The sequence below is a fragment of the Paralichthys olivaceus genome, chromosome 14 (genome assembly GCF_024713975.1).
Source record: "Paralichthys olivaceus isolate ysfri-2021 chromosome 14, ASM2471397v2, whole genome shotgun sequence".
Taxonomy (NCBI): Eukaryota; Metazoa; Chordata; class Actinopteri; order Pleuronectiformes; family Paralichthyidae; genus Paralichthys; species Paralichthys olivaceus.
Genome location: NC_091106.1, coordinates 7000934 through 7025680, shown reverse-complemented (window position 1 = coordinate 7025680; position 24747 = coordinate 7000934). Strand labels below are relative to the sequence as shown.

Sequence of the window (24747 nt, the reverse complement as noted above, 5' to 3'; positions counted from 1 at the left end):
CGCCCTTTAATCACGACGGGGACGTGTGCCCGGTGACTGAGCATAGATTTCAAAACGATGAGTTACATAATCCTGACTTGAAAACAGAACTGTGAAAGGCATCTGAAGAATTTTTCATAACTAAAAAATGATGAAATGTTCTTTAAATTCCTGCAACATTCACATCCACTGTTCACATTCTACAGTTGATGAGCCCTTTTTTCACACAGCTACGCAGCTATTGCCTCTACGCATGTTTCCATCAGCTATGGCATTCGCCCTGACTTACTTGGCGCTGTGATGACATTCGGCTCCTCGCTGATGCAGCCCTCATCATCGATGTGGACGAGGGTGGCCCTGAGAGTCACGACTCCTTTCCCTTTGCACACTCTGCTGGGGTCCAGGTCTGAAAACGTTCAAAATTAGAGTCTCACTTCCACAGCTCCTCATTGTTCAAGACATAGCAGTCTTATGTGGTGTAATAACACTCATGTGCACTCCTGCTTCTCGGGAGCAGCTGGGAATCCAAGTTATCACCACCTCATGGCCCAAATGACTAAAATAGAACAGTAACATCAAAATCAGGACATCAAATTAATATCCGGTAGGGCCATAAAAAACTAATTATCTATGATCACACTGTCGGGGCTGGAAGTAGAGCAGCTGAAGCTTGTCCTGTATATATTTTTTCATCAGCGCAAGTTGTTAACCTGACACCACATTGTTGACAAATGAGCATAAAAAGCATCCTTCTAAGTTTTCTTAGAGAGTATGAGGTGTCCCACGGCTGTAGGTGCTGAAAGATTCATAAGGTGGAGGGACTCGTCACCTGCGGCAGGAATCAGGTCAGGGGACCCTTTCATGGTTGTCAGAGGCGTGATCCTAACAGCGCAGACTGTACGAGGACCCGATGGGGCTGAACACACGCATGTGCACGCGCGCGCACACACACAGACACACACAGACACACACAGACACACACATTTCATAATTAGAAATGTAATATTGTATGCATATATCTTTTTTCTTCTTCTTTGCAAATGGTGCCAATGAATAGGGTGCATTATAATTCTACACAAATCAGAAATTTACTATTTTAGTATAGTTTTGTGTTCATTGTTTCATATGTTTATATTTTATTTGTACTGTTATATCCTTGGGCACAGCTCCCTTCGTACTCCTCCTTACCTCCTTGATACTTTTATACTTCTCTTTTATGATATTAAATTATTCTTTGTTGTTGAGCAAGATCTAGCAAAAATAGTTTCCTTTTGGATTAATAAAGTTCTGTCTTGTGTTATCTAATTGTACTTACTGGGAGATGTTCTCGGTCTTACACTGCCCTCTGCTGGAGAGCCCTGAGGAAGAAACAGAAGGCATGACGCTTAAAAGCATTGAACGAGGAAAGGAAAGAACTGGATATCTACAAGAGGAATGTAGGTGGGTGTGAGTTATCATTACAATCAGCCTGCAGACAAACACAAATGATGATATATATGGCAGCAAAATGAAGCAAAGATATTTCCATTTTAATAATTTATCATTTCATACACTGCAGGGATTAACAGAATGAAAAAAAATCTGGGAATGAATTATGAAAACCTGAAATTCAATTAAAAAAAACAATATAGTGTTTAAGATAAAAAAAAAAATCTGATATCGAATAAGATGTTTTCTTGGTTCGGTGTGTTACATCATAAATATAGCTTGATGGACAATAAAAGTCACAGCAAAGGGAGGAAACAGTGGCTCCAATCAGAATGTTCTGTTGACCATGTACTGAAAATCCAATATCACTGTTATTCATGTGGAAAATGAAAGTTATAAATATGAAGCCAAAGAAAAACAATCTAGTCAACAGCTGCAACATGTAAAATGACTCCAAACACATGTTAAAGATGGTGATACTAGTTAATTAAGGTTCAGCTAATACACCTTCCCATTCATTAAGATACTACTCTGATGATGTCACTTTGGTCTTAGTAGGACGTTTGGTCTACACTGGACTGAAATTAATTGATAAAGTGTTCTGTGTTCTCCTTTAAGAACGAGAGGGGAAAACAAACACACTGCATGTTAAGCTGAGCTGCATCAGTGGAGCATGCAGAGGCAACACCAGGACCACCAGAAAAGTAGCTGTAAAACACTTCCCAGTGCTCTGCTGGGCCTCCCATTGTGCTCGGCCTGCACGACTACTTTAGGAGACATCCCCATTTAAAATGCCAAGAGAGGGGCTGATTGAGTCAGGACACAAACACACACACAAACACAAACACACACACACACACACACACACACACACACACACACACACACAAAGGCTCTCCAACAGTCACTCATGCATGCACACAAACACATTTCGTAGTTTCTTCTGTAGGCTTTGGGGGATTGTGATAGAAATCCATTAGAGTTTACTTTATGATGTCAATTTTAAGCCACTTCTTAAGTCATAGCTTTGCCCCAGAGTTTGTGTGGAACTTTGTGCGCACTGTGTTTACGCATAGCAGTAAATAAGCCAACCTGCGGAGCACGCAGGGGAATGATGTTCCAGCTGGAAACCTCCACAAACAGGCCTAAATGGATGAGGGGAAAATGGGAGCAATTCCAAACAGGTCCCGTGGGGACATGAAGCAAAAACCTTTTAAAAAAACCTGCCGAGCTTGGCGCTGAGCTGTCCCACAGCATCAGAAACTGCATATTTATTTGCCTGCTCTCATTAGCAACATCCGCTCGCTTCCTGACCCCCGAGACGATGAATCCATGATCTTATTTCCAAAACCATGAAAGGACATCCCTGTGAGGAGTCCACTTCCCTCTGTATCCTCAGATGAACCCCAACATGGTGAACATACAGTAGAGAGGGAGATGTGGGAGTATTTGAACCTCTCACATATAATAGATAATGTGAAGATGACAACTTGCAGTGTTCAGTTCGGCTGTATAAACACAGGAGGGCTGAGATCACCCGCTGGCCTTTTTAGGAAGAGATGCCTCGAAGCAGAGCCGGGCAAAGAACACCGTCCAACCAGTGTGTGAAACAGACGAGAGCAGTGAGGTGCTCTGTGGCAGCCGCGCTTTTCAGGCCAAGACAAACAGGGACATTAGAAGAGACTTTAGCAGCCAAACTCCTGTAATACTGCAATTTACCTCAATGCAGCATCAGTCCTTATAAGCTGGGGAGATTTCAAATGTCTATGTCTCTCAAATCAAAGTCAGTTTGGATAAACTCTTCCACAAAAACCAAAATGAACACAAAGCTAAAGTGGGGGGGTTCAAAGTGCAGTTGGTAGTGAGATAAAGTCAGAGGACCAAAGGTTACCTGTGTTTAATTTTTCAAGCTTTCAGCTCACATTCTCCACCAGCGTCCCATCAGGCTTTGCTTGTTTCGAGCAGCGGTTTGTTATCAGTAAGATAGTTTCTTTAAAAGTGAAGAGGAGCAGTCCTGACAGTCCTACTGAGCTCAGACGTCTTCTGATCATCTGTAGAGGCAGCGAATTCTCAGAGCTGACAAGCCTTGAAACAGCGCAGGAGTTATTTATGCACTTAAATCAGTCAAGGCTACAGCCAATAAAACACCCTGTCAGCTCAGACCTGTGTGATGAGCTAAAAGCAGGAACATGCAGCAAAGGTCAGATGATTCATCTCATTTTGCAGCTCTCAGTCCCACAACTGTGTGACACTCACACACATAAATCTCCAAATAAATGATGTTGGGGGGTTGTAACTAAAATATCTTTCCAAAACAAGCGACTCCCAAAAGACTATGATCATCTGCGAGCATTACAGTGGATCCAGAGAGATGCATTACCTACTCGATGATGTGCGCGCAGTCGGTCCTTAAGTCCCGGTCCCTCTGAAGCCCCCTGAGACGTCTGGCTGAGCTTTGAGGGTCTCATCTAAGAGGGACGGTCCTAGCTTTGACCTTGACCCTTGCTATGTAGGGGGTCTGTTTGTTTTTGACAACAGGCGTGCCCAGATGGACCTGTCACCACATGCCACCTGGGAATGTGGCACCCACTCAACAACTGCACAGGCTACCATATAAAATCCTCCTCCCCTTGGCGGGGCCAGCAGACGAAAAACAGACGGACAAGTGGAGGAAGGCTGGAATTTGCTACTGGATGACTCAGCTGCCCAATAGGTTTTAATGCCTCAGTCATGATGGCTGCATGTTAATGTGTGTTAATGTAATAGGGCTGTGACTAATGGTTCCATACATGATAAATTCATATCTTTAATTGATTATCACTTTGTGTAAAATAAAAAATCTTCAAACTAGATTCTTGCAGAGCAATCAGTTTATAACCCAGATGATACAATGATTACAATGACATATATCATTAAGGGATCAATTTGATTGATTTGATTTGGTTAATTACATTATTGTAAAATATGTTTATTGGCTTTGAAAATATTCCAAATATATCTCGCAATGTAAAAGAAATTGATTTTTGGATGCACCCTGTTATTTGGATCCACACCAAAAATGTCATGGCTTCTTCCCTGACCCATACTGCATTCATTTACCTGTACTAGATAGAGTATCTTTATGGGAATTGAATTTTCCCTGACTTGTTTTATGAATTCAATATCTAACCCGGGGAACCAGTGTATTCTCTGCTGGCAGCAACAATCAATTTATCTGATTCAGGTTCTCTCTGTCTGTCTCATCTGAACTCTAAACAAAGCCGGGGAGGGTGGCACCAAGTTGAACTATGATGTGTTTCACGCAGGGGGGGTCTATGTCATGTTAACACAAAAGAGCTCTCATCACACGCTCAGCTGTACTGTGGCTGGAGAGAAAGGGCCATTACATAACACTGTTTGACTTCTGCTTTGTCAACAAATGGCAGAGAGGGGAGAAGCCTTTCCAGCGCTGCGCGTGAATCCCACCAAACAGCTCCAAACATGGCTCGAAAGGGCCGCTCCGGAGCAGAGGCTTATCCCCCTAATTGAGAAGAGACCCCCACCTACCCCTGCACCCTCCCGACTCTCTTCCATAAACAGCTTCCACACTGGACAGCAGCCTGGGATTCTACACATTCCTCAGCCCAGCTATTTGAAGTTCATTTCAAACAACTGCAGCATAAAAGGAAATGTATGTAACTTACACACCGCGGCCATTATGGGCCTCGGAGCAGGATTATGCATTCATGTTGATAATGGATGGAGCTTAAGCCCAGACTATACACTGCTTCTATGCCTTTGAATTCTCTAAGCCTTGCCTAATGAAAAGACTGAGACCTAACACGTTTATAGTTATCTTACAGTGTCACTGTCAAATTTGAGGACTTGTTTTGAGCGTAGGAATAGAACTCGAACAGGAATAAAACGTTTTGAGAGAAAAACAAAAAGCACCAATCACACCAAGCCAATGAAAGATGTGTCTCTCCGTGCTTGGAGAGGCCTGCAGCCTGCCAGCGTGTCCGTGAGAAGCCCTGACAGTTGTTGGACGTGACCATGGCCAGATCAGTGTGCTGCGACAGGGAACACTTGGCCGGCACATGTGAAGGTCCTGAGGAAGGCTGCAGCGCCTGTTACAGACACTGTGTTGAGAGCCAGGCTGCTTCCAACGTGCCTGCTAGGCTTCTAGAGCCAGTGTAATAAGAATGTCAGAGAGCCGACAGTTTACCCAGGGTGATACATCTTCACAGCGAGGGCTTCGGGCTTCACTCCAGGAGTGAGAGGGCAACGAGTAAGGATAAACATTCAACTGAATATTCAAGTAGCTCTGTGGCATCTCTTCGAGCGACTCTCACAGAGTTTACTTTTGTAGGCGCTGTGTGAAAAGTTCAAAGTGGGTAAAGCGTATGGGCAAATAAGGACATAAGAACAACTAATATAACAAAAACTATCCCCAACAACCACATTGTTGAGATAATATAGTGCCATTTAATTTGGGAATATGAACGAGAGACACGCATGACATGCATTTAATGTCATCACTAGATAATGAGCTCAGCTGTGCACCAGAGATTCCTCCTGGCTTAGATAACAGGGCGTTCCACACATGAGGTGAGCTGCAGTGATGATTCAAATCATTGCCTGTGAGTGCTCAAAGTGTTTCCTCATCTCTGCTGGATATTTTGACACCCCAACGTGGATTGGAAGCTCTGAGTGTGTTCCCTAATATAACTCAGCGAGCGCCTGTGTGACACGACTACTTGATAATTGAGTCATAGGATATGGCAGCTAAACGGCGATGTGATAATCCAGCAATTTTAAGTGCTATGAAGGTATCCTCGTGTGAAATGAGCGTGTAGCGGGACTCCAGCGAGCCCCCCATCATCTGTCTATTTCAGGAATGCCGGGCCCAGTCTGACTCGCCCCGTCACACCCAGACACAAACACAACAGGCATCCACAACAGCCTGACTGCACAGGCGGCAAAACACATCAGATTTTCATGGCTGTTTCTTACATATTGTAGTAATTATATAAACACGCAGCGCATTAGTGTCACTCGATAAATCCTGTTTTGGTTTGATGTGTACAAACATGCTGATTCTTATTAAATTATCTGCCACCTACGGCCATTATGCTGTTGTTTTCCATCATACGTCTCTGACACGTAACGCAGGGGAGAGAGGTGGAGCTCTGCTGTTGCTAGTGGAGGAGGGGACTGCTGCTCGAATCCATCACCAAAGCATAAATTGTCTTGTCACTGCCTTGTTTACATGCGTCCATGATCAGGGGACTTCTTTGTGTACCGGACCCTGAAAAGCCAAAGCATAACACTTCACTTCACCAGCCACTTCAGCCAATGGCGGCAGATGGAGAAAGTCGAGGGGAGAGAGGAGGGGGTTGCTAAGCAACCTGTTGTAACATTAACATGGAGTGAAAACAGAAACCTGGTGTCTGGCTCAAACATCCGGCCTGATCTGAAGCCATGCGTTATTCAGTAAAGACAAGGCTGCGTGTCACTACAAAGGTTTTTGTCATTGCTTATATCCAACTTCACTACACAGTCGTTGAATGTGAGTTCAGACCAATGAAATGAGTTGATATTAATAAATAATGCATGTATAAAGACAGAGAAGGATGTATTCAATTACATGGCTATTGTCAAAAGTTAATTCTGTATTACCTTAGCGTGTGAAATCTAATGACACTGATAATGAAATATTTTCATTTCCCCAGAAAAAACACGAATTTGAAAAAGTTCAATATTTCTATTTTTATGTTTTGTGTGTATATTCTATATTTCCACCCTTCTTTGTCATACTTAAAACCTCACTGTCTGTTTTCGAATCATCTGTCAAAACGTTCTTTTACCGAGCGGTTTTACTTGACTGTTTTTAGCTATTAATTGCTTCCTTTATCCTATTATTTGCCTTTACTTTTAAAAGATGTTTATTATTGTCCTGGATTTTAGACTTTGAATTATATAATTTGCTGCCTTTGATTTGAAATGTTATTGTATTGTTTTGCTTGTTAACTGTGATGTTTTGTATTCTTGATTTCATTTGTCCCTCTTTTTAAGAGGTGCAATATAAATACAAGTTATTAAACAAAACTGAGATCTAAAAAATAAGACTAGGTGATCTGGAGAACATCTGTCCGTGGCAAATTCCAGTTGTGAGATTCATGTTTCTGAGGGTCACTCCACTCAAATCTGGGGGACCTGTGTAACATGACGCTGAACAACCTTCATAAAATATTAACAACTATGCTGGGCTCATACCAGAAGGTCGCATCTTTACTCTACAGGTTATCAGTCTTAAAATGCTACACTTTGACCAGGATTTATTCTGTCTTTGAAAAAGCAATAACTAGATGTTACAGGCTTATAAGAGCAAGAGGAATTCAAATTTGAGGTGTTGTAATCACTGTTATGGAAAATAGTTATAGTCCAGAAAGAAAATCACCCTTGAAAGCATCACATTTTTACCGATGATTACATCTAAAATAAAGAAGTTCTCTAAAAGAGCAACTGTGCTATTGAAACTAAGGTGGTGCATAAAGGTTGCATATAATTACTTATTACTTAAGTTCATATTCAGTTTATATTTGACTTTAATTACGTAACATTATCTGGAAAAGGTCACAAGAGTTTGACAGCCCTTTGATTGACTGAGTGAGGAAATGGTTCACGGCCGAGCTGCTGGGTACTAAACATTTGACGTATCTGTCATTCACACACGCACACCTATCACTATCTCTGTGTAAACACCTACAACTCCTCTGCTCACAAGCTGTAAACCAGGAGCCTGCTCCACCACAGCTGAGTCAATACTCCTGCGAGCCTGAAAAACGAGTCTTCCAGAGGCAGCAGTGAGCACAAGCTCTGCCTCCAGGGAGATTTAAATATCTCAGTGAAAAAACTCTTCAAGGAAACACAACAGTAACTCTCTGAGGCTTAGTCAAACATACACAAAGTCCTTTGACATGTAGTGAGCTACTGGATGTCCTCAGTTCTTTCTGAGCAAACACTGTTCAGATACAGTATCTCAAACTACTGCCTCCAGTACAAAAACATGATTAGAGTACGATATTCTGAAACGTGACGTCCCTGTAACACTGAAACAGGCAGTTCTGACAAAATCAGTCCGACTGCTTTGCTACTGTCCTCGAAGCTGTTTGATTAATTATTTGTGTTGGGGTTAATATTTTATTGAGCTTGAGTAGCGTCATGTTACACGGATCCTTTGGAGTAGAAAAAGAAATAAAGTGATCCTTGAAGTAAAATTGTGAATGAAAACACACGCAGAGATGGATGCAACTGCAGAGGTTTTAGAGGAAAAGGACACAGCTAACGGATTGGGTCTCTCAGTCAAAACAGCAAGGGCTGCATTTGAACATCGATTGCGTCACAGCAGCACAGCTAGGTTATCCCATCTCGAATGCTCCTTCAAATGTGGGCGACAAATCGCCTGAGAAACAAAGGCTCTAACAGGTGGATCCTTCCTGGTCCAACCTATCCCAGGAGTCACTACGCTTCAGCGATAGACCGTTTTTCAAAGAGGTAATGGTGCCAGCAAGTGACGAGAGATGTGATGTTTGAGTATCACACTTCAACTGAACCGATCAGCAAACGGTATGGGGCATTAAAACTTTCTTGTCATGTAAATTTCAGCTTTGTTGCTAGGGCGGGACGAGCTGGCGATGCCAATCACAAAATCTCAATCTCTCAAGCTCTAGTTTGATGACATCGTGAAGTACAGTGGGATTCACGGATGAGGTAATGTGAAGTTTTATTCATGTTACACACCAAACGGCAATGAATGATTGTGACCCATTACCAGTGACCAATATAAACAATGGAAGGAAAAAACTGTGGTTAGTGTTTTTCCTTCATCATAAGTCGTTTGCCCCGAGAAGACATGATGCAATAAAAGGCGACCAAAGTCAAAAGTCCTGTTAAACCTGAGGATTTCTCTGGTTTTTAAAATTTTGGATCATTTAAGTCACAACTCGACACAATATATAACATAGCTCTGGTCTTTTTAGACATTTTGATGACAAACTGTAACATATTATATCTTGAATTCCCTTTGTTTTACTGAGATTTAACAGCTGTAATAACCTGAAATAGAGTGAATGACAAAGGGATATGTTAGGATATAAAAACATGGAACTTCAGAATATCTCTCACTTGTTTTAGTATTTATTTGCTTATCATATCTTATATAACTGTGTAAAATAACATTGTTAAAAAGTCCTTCCTGACTTCTTAGAAGAACCAAAATATATGAACTATAGAGGAAAGTATTTTTTATTGTGTGTTCCTGTTCGACTCCACGGTCTGTGCGAGCTCTGAGCCAGTTGTCCATGTCACATGCTGTTCATTATCTGGCCTCAGTCAGACCTGTTTGTCAGACTAGAACATGAAGTTTAACATTCACGTCCACTTCTTCTACTGCAGTTACACAACACAGCTGCTCACTCAGTCACGCACACACACAAAATACGCCACTGGGATGAATAGGAAATCAGCAATATCCCTCGGAAATAAACGTTACAACTTGTTTTATTACTTCATAACAATGACCCCCCCTGATATTTTTTCTTGAACTGTGTCACACAGCTTTAATTACTTCTACATTATATACATTATCACTGTCTGGGCAAATCTGTTAAATCAATGCTACAGTCTAATGTGACAACACTGTGATGAAATGACAGTGAAACACTATTCAATAAACTATTCCCAGCACCTCCATGCCGCATAACATGCATTCCATTAAGAGCATGGCATTGATGTCACAGCCTTATTGTATGCATGTGGAGTAGCTCTGCTCTCTGTGACTCACAATGACAACTGCTCATTGTGAAACACCACTGATGCCTGACAACTTCCAACAGACAACCACACTAGAAAGGATCCGTTTCTAAAAATGATAGTGAGGCAGCTTTTCATTCCCTGACTTCAGTATTTGGGGGTTTTGTCCTGGATATTGAGCCTCAGAGTGCGGCACCCATGGTGGGTCGCATTCCCACTGTATCTATGGATCTGTGTTTGCTGCAGTAACTGTCCCAAAGCCAGAGCCAGAGATCCAGAGAGCCAGAGAGAAGCCAGAGAGCCAGAGAGCCCATCTGCTGAGGGGCCAAATCCCCCCAAAATCGACGCATTCATATAAGGGCACTTTATATTGGATGGAAGCTGCTGACTTGACATCAACAGGACTGGATGATTGATCAATAAATGTCTTAAGTGTTGCTGCTGCGAAAAAATACACCAAAGTCAGCTGTGAAAAGGAAATAAACAAGGGAATGGGATAATACTACTGATGCAAATGAAATAAGAAGTCAGTGCAGAAGCCTCATGCGTCAGTGACGGGAGCATGCTTACCTCGGTGTGATGGTAATCCAGTGTCGCTGCTGCAGAGCTGCACACCTCACTGAGCTGTGTGCGCGCTCAGCTCCTCTCCAGCAGCAGCAGCAGCAGCAGCAGCGTCCTGTCACAGCTCCACACGCACCAGCCTCCACGGCCCCGGCTGCGTCAACACCGCCGAGCACCTTCACAATAAAAGCACAGGAAAATGGACTCAAATGGAGTCGTGGTGGCCACATTCACATAACTGACTTAAAGCAAGAATCTGCTGATATATTACTGGGCACTTGGGGCAATTAAGCGAGTCGTAAACACAACTCAGGCATATGATTACCTTGTAAAGTTAATGGCTAATGTTTTAGTTCACTCAGGGCAATGGGGGGTATTGTTGATTTAGACTATAAGAAGTCACGTTCCGGTCAACTTGGTGCATTAAAAGGGATAGTTCACCTAGAAATTCAATCATTATCACTGACCACTATGCCGATGGGGACAAACCTGGCCTTTAAGCAGATACATGCTCTGTGTTCACTTGTTTGATATGAATGTTTAATGTGGTTTAGATCTAAGCAGTTGGTGTATTAACATTAACACAATGAGCTGGGACATATTAAAATGCTCCATGAGTTAAGTTTAACCGATGTACTAAAGTGTCTATTGTATAACCATAACAAACCAAATGTCTGAGGATCCATAACTACAACATTGCAGTTTATTCAACTAATAAATTGTTCATTGCATGTCTCATACATGTTTTTTCCCCTCGTGATTATATTATATATGGATTTTAAACACTTTGACGTGCAGAGCCCAACAGTCATGATTTTACTTTGAAGGTTTCGACCAGAAGTCCCAGCTGTCAACACCCTCACACTTTGTTCTCCCCTTTCCTCAGAGAACTTATCAGAGGAGACACTTTGACACTCAGGGTTCATTATATCAATAAGATAAAAAGTAATTTTCAATTTCACCAAACTGCTGCGAACTTAATGAGATAAAAATCACCAGGGGGCGTTTTCACTTACATGGAAGAATATGTCAGTCCACCTTTAAAGGACAGCGAATAGCACTATCAAGTGGCCAAACCTCATATTGCACGAGAAAGAAGTCAATACTGGTGGGAAACGGGGCATTTAAAATAGAGATGATTTCAAGTCTACATGAGGAATATACAATATTATTATATTTCATGGTGAAGTTCAGTACTTACATGAAGACTGATGCACGATTGAACGGACCTCCTACAAGAACTTCATAAGATCCACAAAAGTTGTTTTCTCATCCATGCAGGTCAAATAACCAGTTTGAAAGTAAGTTAAAGGTAAGTAAGTAAGTAAGTAACTTTAAGGTATGTCGACAGCATTTGATGGAAAATATATACAGTATATAAGATAGTTGAATGTAAGTACTACCATACAAAATATACATTTCTTTTGCGAAGTGAACTACATTAATAATAGATAGATAGATATACTTTATTCATCCCACACTGGGGAAATTACAGCAGCAGAGGGGCATTAAGATAGAGAAAACTGAAGATTAACATCACTGGCCCTGGTTAAATATAAATAATACTTCAATAAGTATAATACAACAAGTGATATAATTATTTTTCTATATTTCATATACATATATAAATTTATATTTCACCTCATTACATTTAAAACACAAAACAATCCCCATCCTAAAACACTTTGATTAGTTTTATTATATCACAGCAATGAAGAAAAAGACAACATCATAAACATACTAAATATCGTTCACATATCCATTGGAATTATGGTAACTGAATAATTATAAGGTAAACTGATTCCTCAAATCAATACAAGAAAAAACAAGCAAACAAACGCTCTGTGTGGATGTTTCTCATTAAATTATCTAAACTTACTTATCTACAGAAGAACACAGAAGAAACTGCTTTTCAACACATATTTCCTTCTTACAAGAAAAAACAACCTGTAATTACAAAGACGGAACCCAGAAAAAAATCAGCATTTGTCGTTCAATCACCGCAGGCGACGAGGTACAGGAGGTGGTAAGTCTGTTTGTTTGTGAGATGGTCTTTGAGGAAGTGCTCGAGTAGGGTGGGATATGTAGCGCTCATGCCCCATCTTCTCTGGCACCCTGCAAAAAAGAAAGCAGTGTGAGGTCAGGCACTGCAGTTGTAAATAAACAGTTGTAAATAAAATTTTGTTTCTTACAGATGTTAAAACTTACCAATTGGGTAACCTACACTTAATCCTTGGTAACAATAATAATAGCAGTATAAAGAATTATATTTGAGGTAGACTTTTTAAAACTCAGATTGCGCTTCTGCCCGACAGGGAGCAGTTACTACAATAGAGGTGATGTTAAGATAAGATGTTTTTGAAGGCAGGAAAGCAAACTGTGTAGCAGATAAAAGCTTTTAATGTGTTCTCATACTTTTCTCATCTGATAATCTTACACACAGTAATCATTGTATCAAAACACCAAACCCTAAAATGCAGATAAAGCAATCTGGGTGTAGACATTATTGGTATGAAAGAAAGAACAAACAGTTTCTACAAACAAAATGTGCACTCATTCAGAAAACAATGCTGTTTCTGCTTTCTTATTCCTCACAATTGTTTTAATGACATTTGTACTGACATAAATGTAACAAATTAAATTACATTTGAATGTGACATTAGGTAGGAAAAGATAATTTAACCACAACAATTGAAATACTTGGCATTAGAGTATAAAGCTATAGTTATAGAGATAGCGGTTACTGCTACTCCGCTAAAGCAGTTAGATTTAGATTTAGATATTACACCTGGGTTTTTGATGTTCATTGCAAACTGCTTTTCTGAACCATACTGGTTGTTGCTGTTGTATATTAATAATGATTGAACATGGTTTATTTTTAAAACACATTATGCCTTCAACACTTTCTGACTTTGGTTTCCTCCCTTAAGCACAGCTGTGAATCACTGGTGTGTGAACATTTCCTCTTTCTCCTCTGGTCTCACTCATTACTAACTGCAGAATCTCTAGTGGTCTCAACATTTTATGATCTCGAGTATAATTGGTAAATAATACACACAAAATTGTCAGTTTAAATGGCACATCTCACTAAAACTAAAGCATCCAAATACAAAAGCCCTGCACTAAAGCCCCCCCTCATGAAGATCATGATTAATGGTCTTGACTGAAATCCTGTTGTATGTGTTGATTCAACTGTATCATAGTTTTTGAAGATATATTAAATGGTGCTGTTGAACTTAAAACATATTTGCGTTATGTCCAAAGTTCCTTCTTATTTTGTCCACCCCATCTGAATCCATAACATTATTATCAGTTTGTGATGGGATCTCACCTGCCGTGACGTCTTTCAACAGGGTGACATTCTGACAATCATATTTTGATCTCAACTGTGCACCTATAAAGCTTTGTGACTGTATCTTGTACAGTTGCGATGCTATTGCAGTGACAGACACCTGCCAAAGTATTAAAAACCACCTACAGTAAATGTTCCGACTAGTGGCTCTAGACTGACCTTTCTGGGATCCGTGGAGGAATCCTCGGTGGAGGCATGTCAGATGCAGCATCAGACAGCCGCTGAGGTCGTGGTGGAGGAGGTGGTAGATTTTCTATTGTGTCCTTAAAAAAAATTAAATACGTACAGTGATTGCTTCTAGAACAATTAAATCCAACAATAATCTGCAGTAACTTTACAACCCAAATTGATCAGTGGCTCAAAAGAAAATGTAACTACAACATTATGATCATTAATGAATAGTTTAAGTCAATTTTAAGACAAAAATGCCACACACTATTTTTCTTGAATATGTATGAGAGTAAACTGAAAAATCTATGGATATGAGACTGCTGTAAATCCAAAACAAGTAATCTGAAGACATTACCTTGGGTTTCAATCAGTTTAATTAAAAAAGTCTGGGGGTCTTGACAAATGATATATGTATGTGGTTCTATGCTATCAGTATTTTTAGTGTTTAAGCAGCTGAAGAATCCAATGACGTCTTCTCGGCTGCAAATGTAAAATGATGTAATTTTGCACTGAAGACTCAAATGCTTCTGTTGTTCGTTTCGGACTCACCTCTATATCAGGCTCTGTGCCGCTGCTGCAGCTTTGAACACTATGAACGCTGAGTCTGTTGCTTTCAGTGCCTGAGTTAAAGAAAAAAACAGATTATTGTGGCGAGAAAACAAACGTGAGTCAGAGTTTAGAGCATGTGATGAGATAAGTTGTGAGAACCTGCACGACATGTCTGCAGGAGGGTTTAGAGCAATTAAACAAAGAAACAACAGAGAGACAATATATAAGAAATACAAAGCTGTCATTATTAACCTGAAGGCACAGTGTTTGTCTTTTTTATTATTTGTGTGAACATTTCTGATATATCTACACAACATTTATAAAATATAGTTCTTTTTTACATACAAAAAGCCTGAAGTCATCCCAATGCTCCTTTTTTATTCTAAGCCAGCTAACTTAAAAACAACATCAATATAAAATATATCGAGAAAATAATCCGGAAAGAACAAATAATGTAACTTAAAAGTGTTTAAGTCTCTGACAAGACTCTTTTAGTTCTTATCAAAAGTCACAAAGAACATGTAATTTGTGGGAAATTCATGTTTCTTCTGGTGAATTAGATTTTTTACTGTAAATAAAAGAAATTTAATATATTTTTGTATTTATACACATTTTAATATCTCAGACCAGTTTTCTAAAGGCAAAGAACTGAATCAGTTTCACTTAATAAAGAGTTCTTAGGAAATATGTTGCGTCTTTAAATAACTCTAATGAGGGTATAAATGAATATAATCTGTGTCCAGAATCAACAGAACAAGAATGAATCTCCTCAAAACTAAAGTTATATTTTAAAGTGCATTAAGTCAGAAGACATGTATCTATTAAGGCAGATTGAAGAAGAGGTTCAGCTCCTCTCACATCTGCAAATACTGGTGCTACCTATATCACCACTGCTTCCAAGTGCCGATAGAAACATGTGAGTATAAACTTTTTCTGAACTTTGTAAAATTGAATGGGCTCTTCCCTCACCAATGCCACATTCTTTCAAGTTCTGTGGAAATCCATCCAGTAGTTTTCATGGAATCTCACAGATCTTACAGCTTACAGAGAAACAAACGGACGAGGGTGAAAACACAACCTCCTTAGTGGTGGTAACCACTGGAACTTGGGCTACATACACTGAATAGTGAAGAATAAAAATGGATGAAGACTTACTTGATGTGCTGGACGTGCTACCTGTCTTCCAGTTTCCTCGCTGGATATTATGAGAAACAGGAGGGGGCAGGGGCGCAATTCTGGGCACCGGCTCATACACTGCACACTCTAATGTCGTACTGGCGCCCCAGTATAAATTCCTCTGCAATGGAGCGCTTATCTCATAATCTAAGAGCAGAGAGACCACGTTAAAAACATGAGCTTCTCTTAACATTTATATAACAGTACAACGCACTCATAATCAGTCCATGTTGAGATATATGTATCCCAAATAAATACTTTTAGATGATAAAGAATCCAAAATATAAATTACCAAGCTCTTTTCCTGTCTTTTCTCTCTCTTTGTGACGCCTGGTGATGCTCTCTCGTAATCTCTTCAGATTTTCCTTTAAAAAAACAAACAAAAAAACAAACAGCACACACACGACACACATTAGATCTAATCATTGACCACACCAAACAGATCATAAAGTTAGTATAGTCAATACACCTTCTGATAGCGTATGGAATTCGCCCTCCGCTCATGGTCAAACTGCCAGGCCTTGAACTCTTGGACGGCCTCCTCCACAGTAATTTCTCCCACTTTCACCCTCTCCTGCAGAGATATGAGCTGCCTCTGTCCAGGGGTCTTCATCCCAGCATAGGGGTCATACACAGGCGTTGGGGCGTCCATCGCAGGCCGAACTGCACAGGTGGAAAATCAAACTTACATCTTACAACCGAAATTTTCCACAATGCATTATTTCATGACCAAGGAGAACATAGGATGACATTGCTTGGTTTGCTTGTGTGGTGGTAAGGAGCCTGTCTCTCCTTTCTGTTTTGAAAATGAAAATGTACAACTGCTTTGCTCTCAGACACTAAGCTAAAAATGCCAGAACACAAAATAGCTGTAACCACTCGGCAAGAGAGGCTCATGTCTGGCAACGGTAACAGCACAAAGATAGTAAAGTTCATGTCAGGGTGATTAGAGTCAAGTTGTAAAACTGTGTTTTACCTGCAGGATATTCTGTCTCCTCTGTTTTACTCTTGGATGTCGCTTTATCTGAAAACACTGTCAAAAAAATATCAAGTCTTCATCTTTGCCAGGTGAGCAGTTTTAAGAAATGTGATGTGTAAAAAGAGAAGAAAAACTGCAAAATACCTCTAGAGATGTAGGTCATGGTTTTTTCAGTCTCAGGCGTGGCCTCAGGTCTGGGGATGGGTGCTGGTGGACGGTTCTGGATTAATGGCTTACAGGTGCTAATTGCATCCACAATATCGTAGATGTCCTCTGGGAATATGTTGTAGGGATCCTCCTCTTCTTCAATTTGATCTAAGTCATTCTGATTGTCTTTTTGCTCATCTTCAGGCTGCTCATTGCTGTCCTGGGTCACAATGTTGTGAGGTTTTGCTGGAGGATAAAATGTCATCACATTAGTCAAACTATATTCTATATTTGTAATGTTTTTATTGAATGTCATTACTTTTATAGTTGTTTAAATGTTTACCTTGGAAAAACTTCCGAAGCATAGCTTCTTCAGGGTTCTCATCGACTACATTCATCACCTCATCTGATGAATACAGCACAGTGATCATCTGTAACTCTTTAACACACAAGTTTAGTTTTGAAAAATCAATAAATAAAATCATGTTGATCTTACATAGGTCCTCTGCGCATTCGGGGTCGATCCCCAGCATTGACTCATATATGTCTTCTGAACAACCTGAGTACTTCATCATGATATCTTGAGATGTAGTTTTCATGAGTTCGTACACCTCTGCAGCCTCCTCCGTGTTAGTAGCATCTTCAAAGTGCGACTTGAGCATATCAGCCGTCTCCTATTTTAGTTTGAACACAGGAAACAGGCAGACAATGACTAACTAGATATGAAAACCTGAGGCTGAATCCAAATGTCTGCATTCACAAACTTAAAAGGATGCAAATATTGTATTTGGCTCCTCTTCCAAACAGAATGTTTAGTTTTTTAGTATTTTTATGATTATTGTATGCCTATAGTTGACAGAGACATTGACAATAGACAGGAAATGGCGGGGAAGAGAAAAGAGGATTTAAATGCAGCAAACGTCCGTCCAGACTCGCTGCTCAAATCATATATTATTAGAAAAAATACTTTGAACTGAGTTAAAGTGTCACACATGTCAGTTCATGTCCACAAAAAACAATTATGCCCTTAATTCCCATATCATAGAGCATTTCTTGCCTTGGCCGTGCAGCATCCTTGCACTTTGCAAGTCTGTAAGATGCACATTTGGATTCATCCTGACCGTGAGAAGAAAATATCCAAAACATTGTTCAATACCACATAAAAAGAAGAAAAGGCTTCCATCATCTGACTTACAACAAATTCGTCCATGAACTGTCTGAGATCCAGGAAGCCACTCTTCTCTGCCAGCGTGTTTGGGTAGTCTCCGTGTTTATTCATCACACTGTAAGCCTGCAGAGCCCCAGGACACTGAAGGAGGATGGTGGTCAGCTTCTTCAGGCCGTACTTAGCAGCAAAGTGGAGCAGCGTGGGAAGCTCTACATTACGCTGATCTGCAAAACAAAGCAACAAAACGTAATCACTTAATCTCGACTCTTAAAAGATGCTTTTACTTTCTGTAATTTCATTTTACAAAATCAAACAGGTACTGCAATGAGGCAACATTATATAGTTGTTGTTCTTGTGCAACAACAGAAGATCTGTTGCCAACTTCAAGGAATTATAACGCCTCACAAATTAGTAACTAACAGAACTAAATTAAAGTGCTGTGCTCACATGTCGCCATATTGTCTTCTTCGATCTGTCTGATTCCAAAGAGCTGAAGACCAGTTGCAGGAATTCTGGATTTTAATGAGTCAGATAGCATGTTGTCCAGTGATTGTGTTGCATTGGACGTCAAGTTGAAGGCCTGAAAGTTTAAAAAAAAAGTGACATAACTAGATGAGACACTAAACTAACAAATGAATCCTGTCAAATACGATGTTGCGTAATGTCTAACCTGGCAGATGAAGTTAACAGGATCAGTGGCCTGATCAAGAAACCGACTGACTTCACCCATACTGGTATAATAAGTAACAGGCTTCAAGCTGACGCAGGAACCGTCAATGTGCATTGTGAGTGAGACCACCCCAGCAGGCATATCTAGATGAAAACAAGACAACAAAGAGATTCACATTTTACTTTTCAAAACCATTAACTCAAGTTGCGATCACAGTTTATGGTCACATGACTTCCTGCAGATACTTGCCAGGGGCAGCAACACTTATCGTGTATTCATTCTCCACAAAGCCTGTGAGCCTTTTGGCAGCTTCACTTTCAGATGAAAATTCCACCTGTGGTGTCAACTGGAGATCTAGTTTCTGTGAGAAAATGATGAACAGCATCTCCTGTTGCTTAAACCAGAAGGAAAATAAGAATTAACAATACTTTCTTGTCATTATTTACAAAGAGGACATTACAAGTTCTCATCTAGAAAACAAAAAGTGAAAATTAATGTTGCATGTAGCCTATATGGAATTTGTATCTCCTTCATATAAATATTGCTTTTAATAGCTTCAGTCTTACCCCACAGAGAACTCTGCTTGGTTGAACTGTGAGACAGCTGAAGTGCGACGGAGCACTAACTTCCTCATCAGGTGAATCCCTTGTGCTCGCAGGTTTTTCTTCATCATTCAGGACAGTTTCTTTTAGCTCCCCTGACACCACTTCCTCTCTTTCATCAATGGTGGGATTTTCAGTCAGAAATGCTGCTGCAGCTTTGCTCTCATGTTCAGCCTCCACTTGTCTGCCTAAGAATAAGAAGATTATTATTAAAATTCTAGAACTTTTATAGATACTTAAATATTTAAAATAAAATATTTAATTTAGCCTTTAATTATCCAGCTAGGGCTTAAAGGTCCAGTGTGTAAGATTTAGGTGAAAGGGAACTATCGGCAGAAAGTTGATGTAGAATAATCCTTATGATGTTTTCACTAGTTCGTTTCATCTAAATTGTATGAATTGTAGTTTTCTTGACCCCAGAAAAGGCCCTTTATATAAAAATACTTTATATTCACATCGAGGGGACCCTCTCTACGGAGCCTGACATGTTTTTTACTTGAGTCCAGACTCGACAAACTAAACACCTTTTGAGTTTTATGACATCTGAAGGCTACCACGGTTTCTTTTTCATGTTTGGAAGGAGAGGGTGAGGTGAGGGGAGTTCAGCTGCAACATGCAACTTCAACACTAGATCACAAAATTCTACACACTGTACCTTTAAGGCCACCTTGTCACACATCTGTGAAGTTAGTTTTGGTTTTATTTAGTTACCGCCACCAAGGAGGTTATTTTTTCACCCTTGTGCATTTGTTTTTTTGGTTGGTTGGTTTGTTTGTTTGTTAGTTAGCAGGATTTACCTTTTAAGAGATTTAAATAAATAAATATGTATTAACACCATCAATATTTAATGGTTGAAATCTGCTAAGATTAGCTTCAGACATATAATTATACTAATAAGATTTAAGAGTGAAATGTGAGACTTTAAAGGCACAGAACAGAAACAATTAAGTGTGATCATATGTTGCGTACTGTCAGTGATGGCCTCCAAAATGGTGCTGACGTAAACAACAGGCTCATCTTCAGAACTGATTTTTCTCCAGCTCTGCCATCCATCAAAACTCTCTGTCTGTACGTCTTTCTCTGAGATGCCGCACAGCAGCACGACCACTCTGTGTGGTGGGTAAAGGAGTTCATGAAGTGCGCCCTGAAGGTCAGCTTCACAGAGCATGTCCAGGAACCCTCCGGTGAGGAGCAGCACGATGCACTTGCAACTCTGGAAATATTCAAAGTTATATCCGTGGAGCTGATCTGCTGGGCCCACCGCGTACAGCATAATAGACCTTTTGCGGAATTTTCGAGAAGATTTTAAGATCTGCTGCAAATACGCGGCCCATTCCTGAGCTTCAGCTGTGTGCAGGATTACCAGCTCGTATGCTGAGAGGGACTTTGAATTTGCTAAAAGAAACAAACAGAAGAAATAAGTTTGTGTCCAGTAAATACATTCAAACAGCCTCATTGCCAAAACATTAAATTGAAAAATATTGGGCATTAACTACTCTAAATTACTCACTGATCACCAACACGAAGCATGAATCACAATCCTGTAATCAGCTCAAACATTACACTAATGACTCTGGTGAAATTATGTGTTGGTTTCCACGTCGGAGCAGGTAAGTGTTTGTCGTGGAAAGGCTCCACAACACAGCAGCTGTCCGGCTGTGGAATGTCAAGGTGACTGTGGTTGGAGAATGAATGTCCGATCTGTTTGATATTCCAGCTCAGAGTCAACAAGTAGTTGTGCAAACACGGCGCTGTGTCAACACTGGTCAGAGTAATTTTGTTTGACTCATTACAGTGTTTAATCAGGTCAAGTTCACCTCTGTACACGCTAACTGGGGGAGAAACCCAACGCCAGTATTCACCCTCATCACAGTTCCCACTGACAGCGTGGCACAGGGACTTGCCATCTGTTTATTAATGGACTGATAACATGACTGACTTAAATTTAGACATGTGGGAAAACACAAAATAACCTTTGAATGTAGCAGCACAGCAAAGCTAAGCTGCTACCTTCCTCTTTTTTATTACGTTAAAAAAAAAAAGAAATTTCAATTAAACCTCAGGTTAAAAAAGTTCATTTAAATAAACATCATATTTCAACAGATGTGATATAGAAAAAAAGTAACAACTTTTCAGTGCAGTCTTTATGTAGTTACAGTAAGTATTTTGGTTATAGACACCAATTGAATGTAACTTTACCGACAGTTATAAACAATGGGTCATATTTACCTGATTCAGTAAATGAGATGGTTTCTTCCATGGTTGTGAAGTAGTCGTTAAGTGCCCAGAGTCACTGAACAAGCAGCCTCATTTGCCCAAATATGTCCTTTCAATTTGTCAAGTTTACTGGAACTCCTTTCCTCTTCAACTGAGAATACGATAGCTTTCACCAGCAGTACGCTTTTGCTCAGCTGTATTAATAGCAACAACTCAGTTTCCTGATTCTGGTGACACTGGCCCACTTCCTGAAACAGTTGAAGAAGTGAGAAAATGCACCACTGTCGTGTCAGAATGTGCAACATCTCACTGGCTGCACTTGTTGATTAATCAGGGCTACGGGGGGGAGGGGGGGATTCAGTTCAGAGTGACTGTTGAATTTAATTTTGCGTGTACAAAAGATGTATAATAATAAAGATAACTGACAATAAGAATATAGTTATTCCATTTAGGAAATTCATATAGGAACACACAGCACACACACACACACCCACCCACACCCACACACACACACACACACACACACACACACACACACACACACACAAAACCACCCACCCACACACACACACACACACACACACACACACACACACACACACACACACACACACAAAACCACCCACCCACACACACACACACACACACACACACACACACACACACACACACACACACACACACACACACACACACACACACACACACACACGCACATGATCAATTCACCTGTGTTTGAGTGACATGCCTCTTCTTGTTTTCACTTCCTTAACAGGGTGTTTCACAGTTAGGATACTGATACTGTGAGGCTAACTAAACCTCAAACCAATAGATAACATACGTTCAGCTCTTAAAAGTCAAACAATGATAATGTTAACCCAAATGTAAGACTCTAGCAGGTTCTGATGTCAAATTTAATGCTAAACTACGCTATACTTTGTGGTGCACTATTCATGAAAGTATTTGACCGATCATTGACAAACACACTTATTTTATTTGTCCTTAGGGATCCAAGCAATCTATCAGGATGTAAGCGACCTGCCTATGCTTCGAGCAGACTGGATTCATACAACACAACTATGCTGAGTTGGAAGATTATTGTTAGAGAGTGGAGGTCTGTGGATTTACCTTTAGGACATTTATGGTTCTCTCAGCTTGGCGTTGTCACAGCCTATGAAAAACTGTCTTTTAGGATTCATTATCAATGGGATACATATAGTTTGAAATGGCACAAGTACCTAAGTGACAGTAAAAAGCCTTGGAAACGTGTCACAATCTGGTAAGATCCCTTTTACATGTAATTTACCAGTATTTGTAGCAAATCAAGTATTCTCCAAACTTCTATGAATCTGAACCCCTTTGTTGACATTGTAATTTAGATTATTATGCTATTGTTATGTTTAATCAGGATGTGTTTTAATTGGTATGTACATGAATGTGTATATATACATATATATAGATATATATAGATATAGATATGTCAGTTCACTATTATGTTTATATCTTGAATCAAGTAAAGTTATTTGTGTGCTCAAATACTGAGAAACAATTACACAATGTACACAACGTACATGGACACACAATGAATTTCAGGCAGACTTTATGAATGAGTCATTAAACTGAATGAATCAGCTGAATGAGGAAATTATTTCTCAGTTTGTAAAATTCCAGATAACCCCAACCTCACAACAGCTGATTGCAACACTAGGCACCACACTCTAATGTCCACCAGAGGGCAGCAGACAATCACTTACATTGACTAGCATAGTCCCCATCACTGGTGACAGAGCAGACAACAAACAGACGGAGGTGGTCAGTACAGCAGAGGGGCCCACTAACCTTTAAACGGGTGAGCCAAAACATTTAAACATAACTTTTCCATGTTACTCTGGGTTTTATTTAACTTTTTTGGCCACAGTGGCTGAACAACAGACTGCAGTTTATATAACCGCAGGGAGCTGGCTTGTTTGTCTGTACGTAGAAGTAACACAACTGGAAAAAAGCTCTCTCTCATTTGTTTAAGATAATATTAGTGTGGAAGACTCAACCAAAGAAAACACGACCATGCCACATCAGAGGAGGGAAACTGTTTGTGCTGCAGCAGGCCGGGAGGATGACTGCACCCTTCTGGAAGGACACACATATGTTCTGTGGTAATGTGGACGCACACTGCCTTACTTTGGAGAGATTGACGTGGAAAGATGACAACGAGTTTTGACCTTTGGATTCAGGAGGGGTTTGGAATCTCTATGTCTGAAATGCATTACAAACTGTATTATATTTACCAACTACCAATTTATTTAACATTTAAATATATTTATGTGTTACATATTGGCCTCTAAACATTTTAAAATGGATCAACAACCATAACCTAGTCCACATTATAACTGTTTAAAAATGTTTATAAAATGTTTTGGGCTGCAAAAACAAAATACAGAATTGTTTTTTCACGCTGCATTGGAAAAGTATTGAAGGCAACACTTGAGGTACATTTCCCTGACACGGCTCAAAATAATAACAATAATTAATAATAGTCACAATATTATTTCTTAAGTTTAAAGACAGATGTTTCCTTCTTAGTGAAGGTTGAGGTTTTTAAACTGTTTAGAGGCAGCAGAACATTTTACCAATTAATGTAATCAATTGAGTGATATACCTCCTCACTGTGTTTACACCTTGCAAAAGCATTATATCGTAATGTATTAGAATTTAGAATCTCTAAATATTGATTTAGTTTTATTTCTCAGCCCGAGCTCAGACCCATTTAATTAATTATAGGTAGTGAGGTAAATACTAATAAACACTCAAGCAATCATGAGTGATCATTTTATCATCATCATCATCATCATCATCATCATCATCATCATCATCATCATCGTATGGGAATTGATGAACCTGATCTCAGCATCTGCAACAGATTTTTATCACTGCCCTCAGCAAAATACCAGACCATCA

At 39.9% G+C, this 24747-nt stretch overlaps 2 protein-coding genes across 13 annotated transcripts in view; both read right to left on the bottom strand.

The window, feature by feature from the left end:
• The window catches only part of LOC109634180 (sorbin and SH3 domain-containing protein 1), a 38789-nt gene extending 27879 nt beyond the window's left edge, over window positions 1–10910 (bottom strand). For 2 of the 10 annotated variants that reach the window (XM_069539170.1, XM_069539169.1), the window contains exons 1-4: window positions 3792–3899; window positions 1295–1337; window positions 809–895; window positions 269–385 (exon numbers count right to left, since the gene is read on the bottom strand). In XM_069539170.1, the coding sequence (XP_069395271.1) occupies window positions 269–385; window positions 809–895; window positions 1295–1337; window positions 3792–3875 (331 nt within the window). In that variant the 5' untranslated portion in view covers window positions 3876–3899. Of the gene's footprint in view, window positions 1–268; window positions 386–808; window positions 896–1294; window positions 1338–3298; window positions 3407–3787; window positions 3900–10770 lie in introns of those variants that run through there. The other 8 variants (XM_069539177.1, XM_020094480.2, XM_069539174.1 and 5 more) reach the window with 7 other exon arrangements.
• Window positions 10911–12434: 1524 nt separating this feature from the next.
• Window positions 12435–22092, bottom strand: pik3ap1 (phosphoinositide-3-kinase adaptor protein 1). Of its 3 annotated transcripts, none has more exons than XM_020090043.2 (17): window positions 21805–22092; window positions 20545–20970; window positions 19540–19763; window positions 19223–19367; window positions 18974–19116; window positions 18751–18883; window positions 18331–18527; window positions 17632–17809; window positions 17479–17541; window positions 17133–17381; window positions 16986–17042; window positions 16479–16672; window positions 16302–16374; window positions 15989–16156; window positions 14834–14904; window positions 14273–14376; window positions 12435–12876 (listed from the first exon to the last, which is right to left on the bottom strand). In XM_020090043.2, exons 1-17 carry the CDS (start codon window positions 21833–21835, stop codon window positions 12759–12761), a joined length of 2574 nt encoding a protein of 857 aa, XP_019945602.2. In that variant the 5' UTR covers window positions 21836–22092; the 3' UTR covers window positions 12435–12758. The 3 variants fall into 3 exon arrangements, with proteins under 3 accessions (XP_019945602.2, XP_019945611.2, XP_019945619.2); XM_020090052.2 differs by having other exon boundaries at window positions 19223–19361; XM_020090060.2 differs by lacking the exon at window positions 20545–20970 and having other exon boundaries at window positions 21805–22002.
• Between the last annotated feature and the right edge of the window lie 2655 nt (window positions 22093–24747).

Excerpts from the sequence above, each read along its gene's own strand:
- pik3ap1 (XM_020090043.2), bottom strand. The coding sequence starts at position 21,835 with ATGGAAGAAACCATCTCATTTACTGAATCAG. Across the intron at positions 18,884-18,973 it reads CTGTTAACTTCATCTGCCAG|GCCTTCAACTTGACGTCCAA; the intron begins GTTAGACATTAC and ends TTAAACTTTCAG. Across the intron at positions 16,375-16,478 it reads ATTCCATACGCTATCAGAAG|GAAAATCTGAAGAGATTACG; the intron begins GTGTATTGACTA and ends GTTTTTTTAAAG.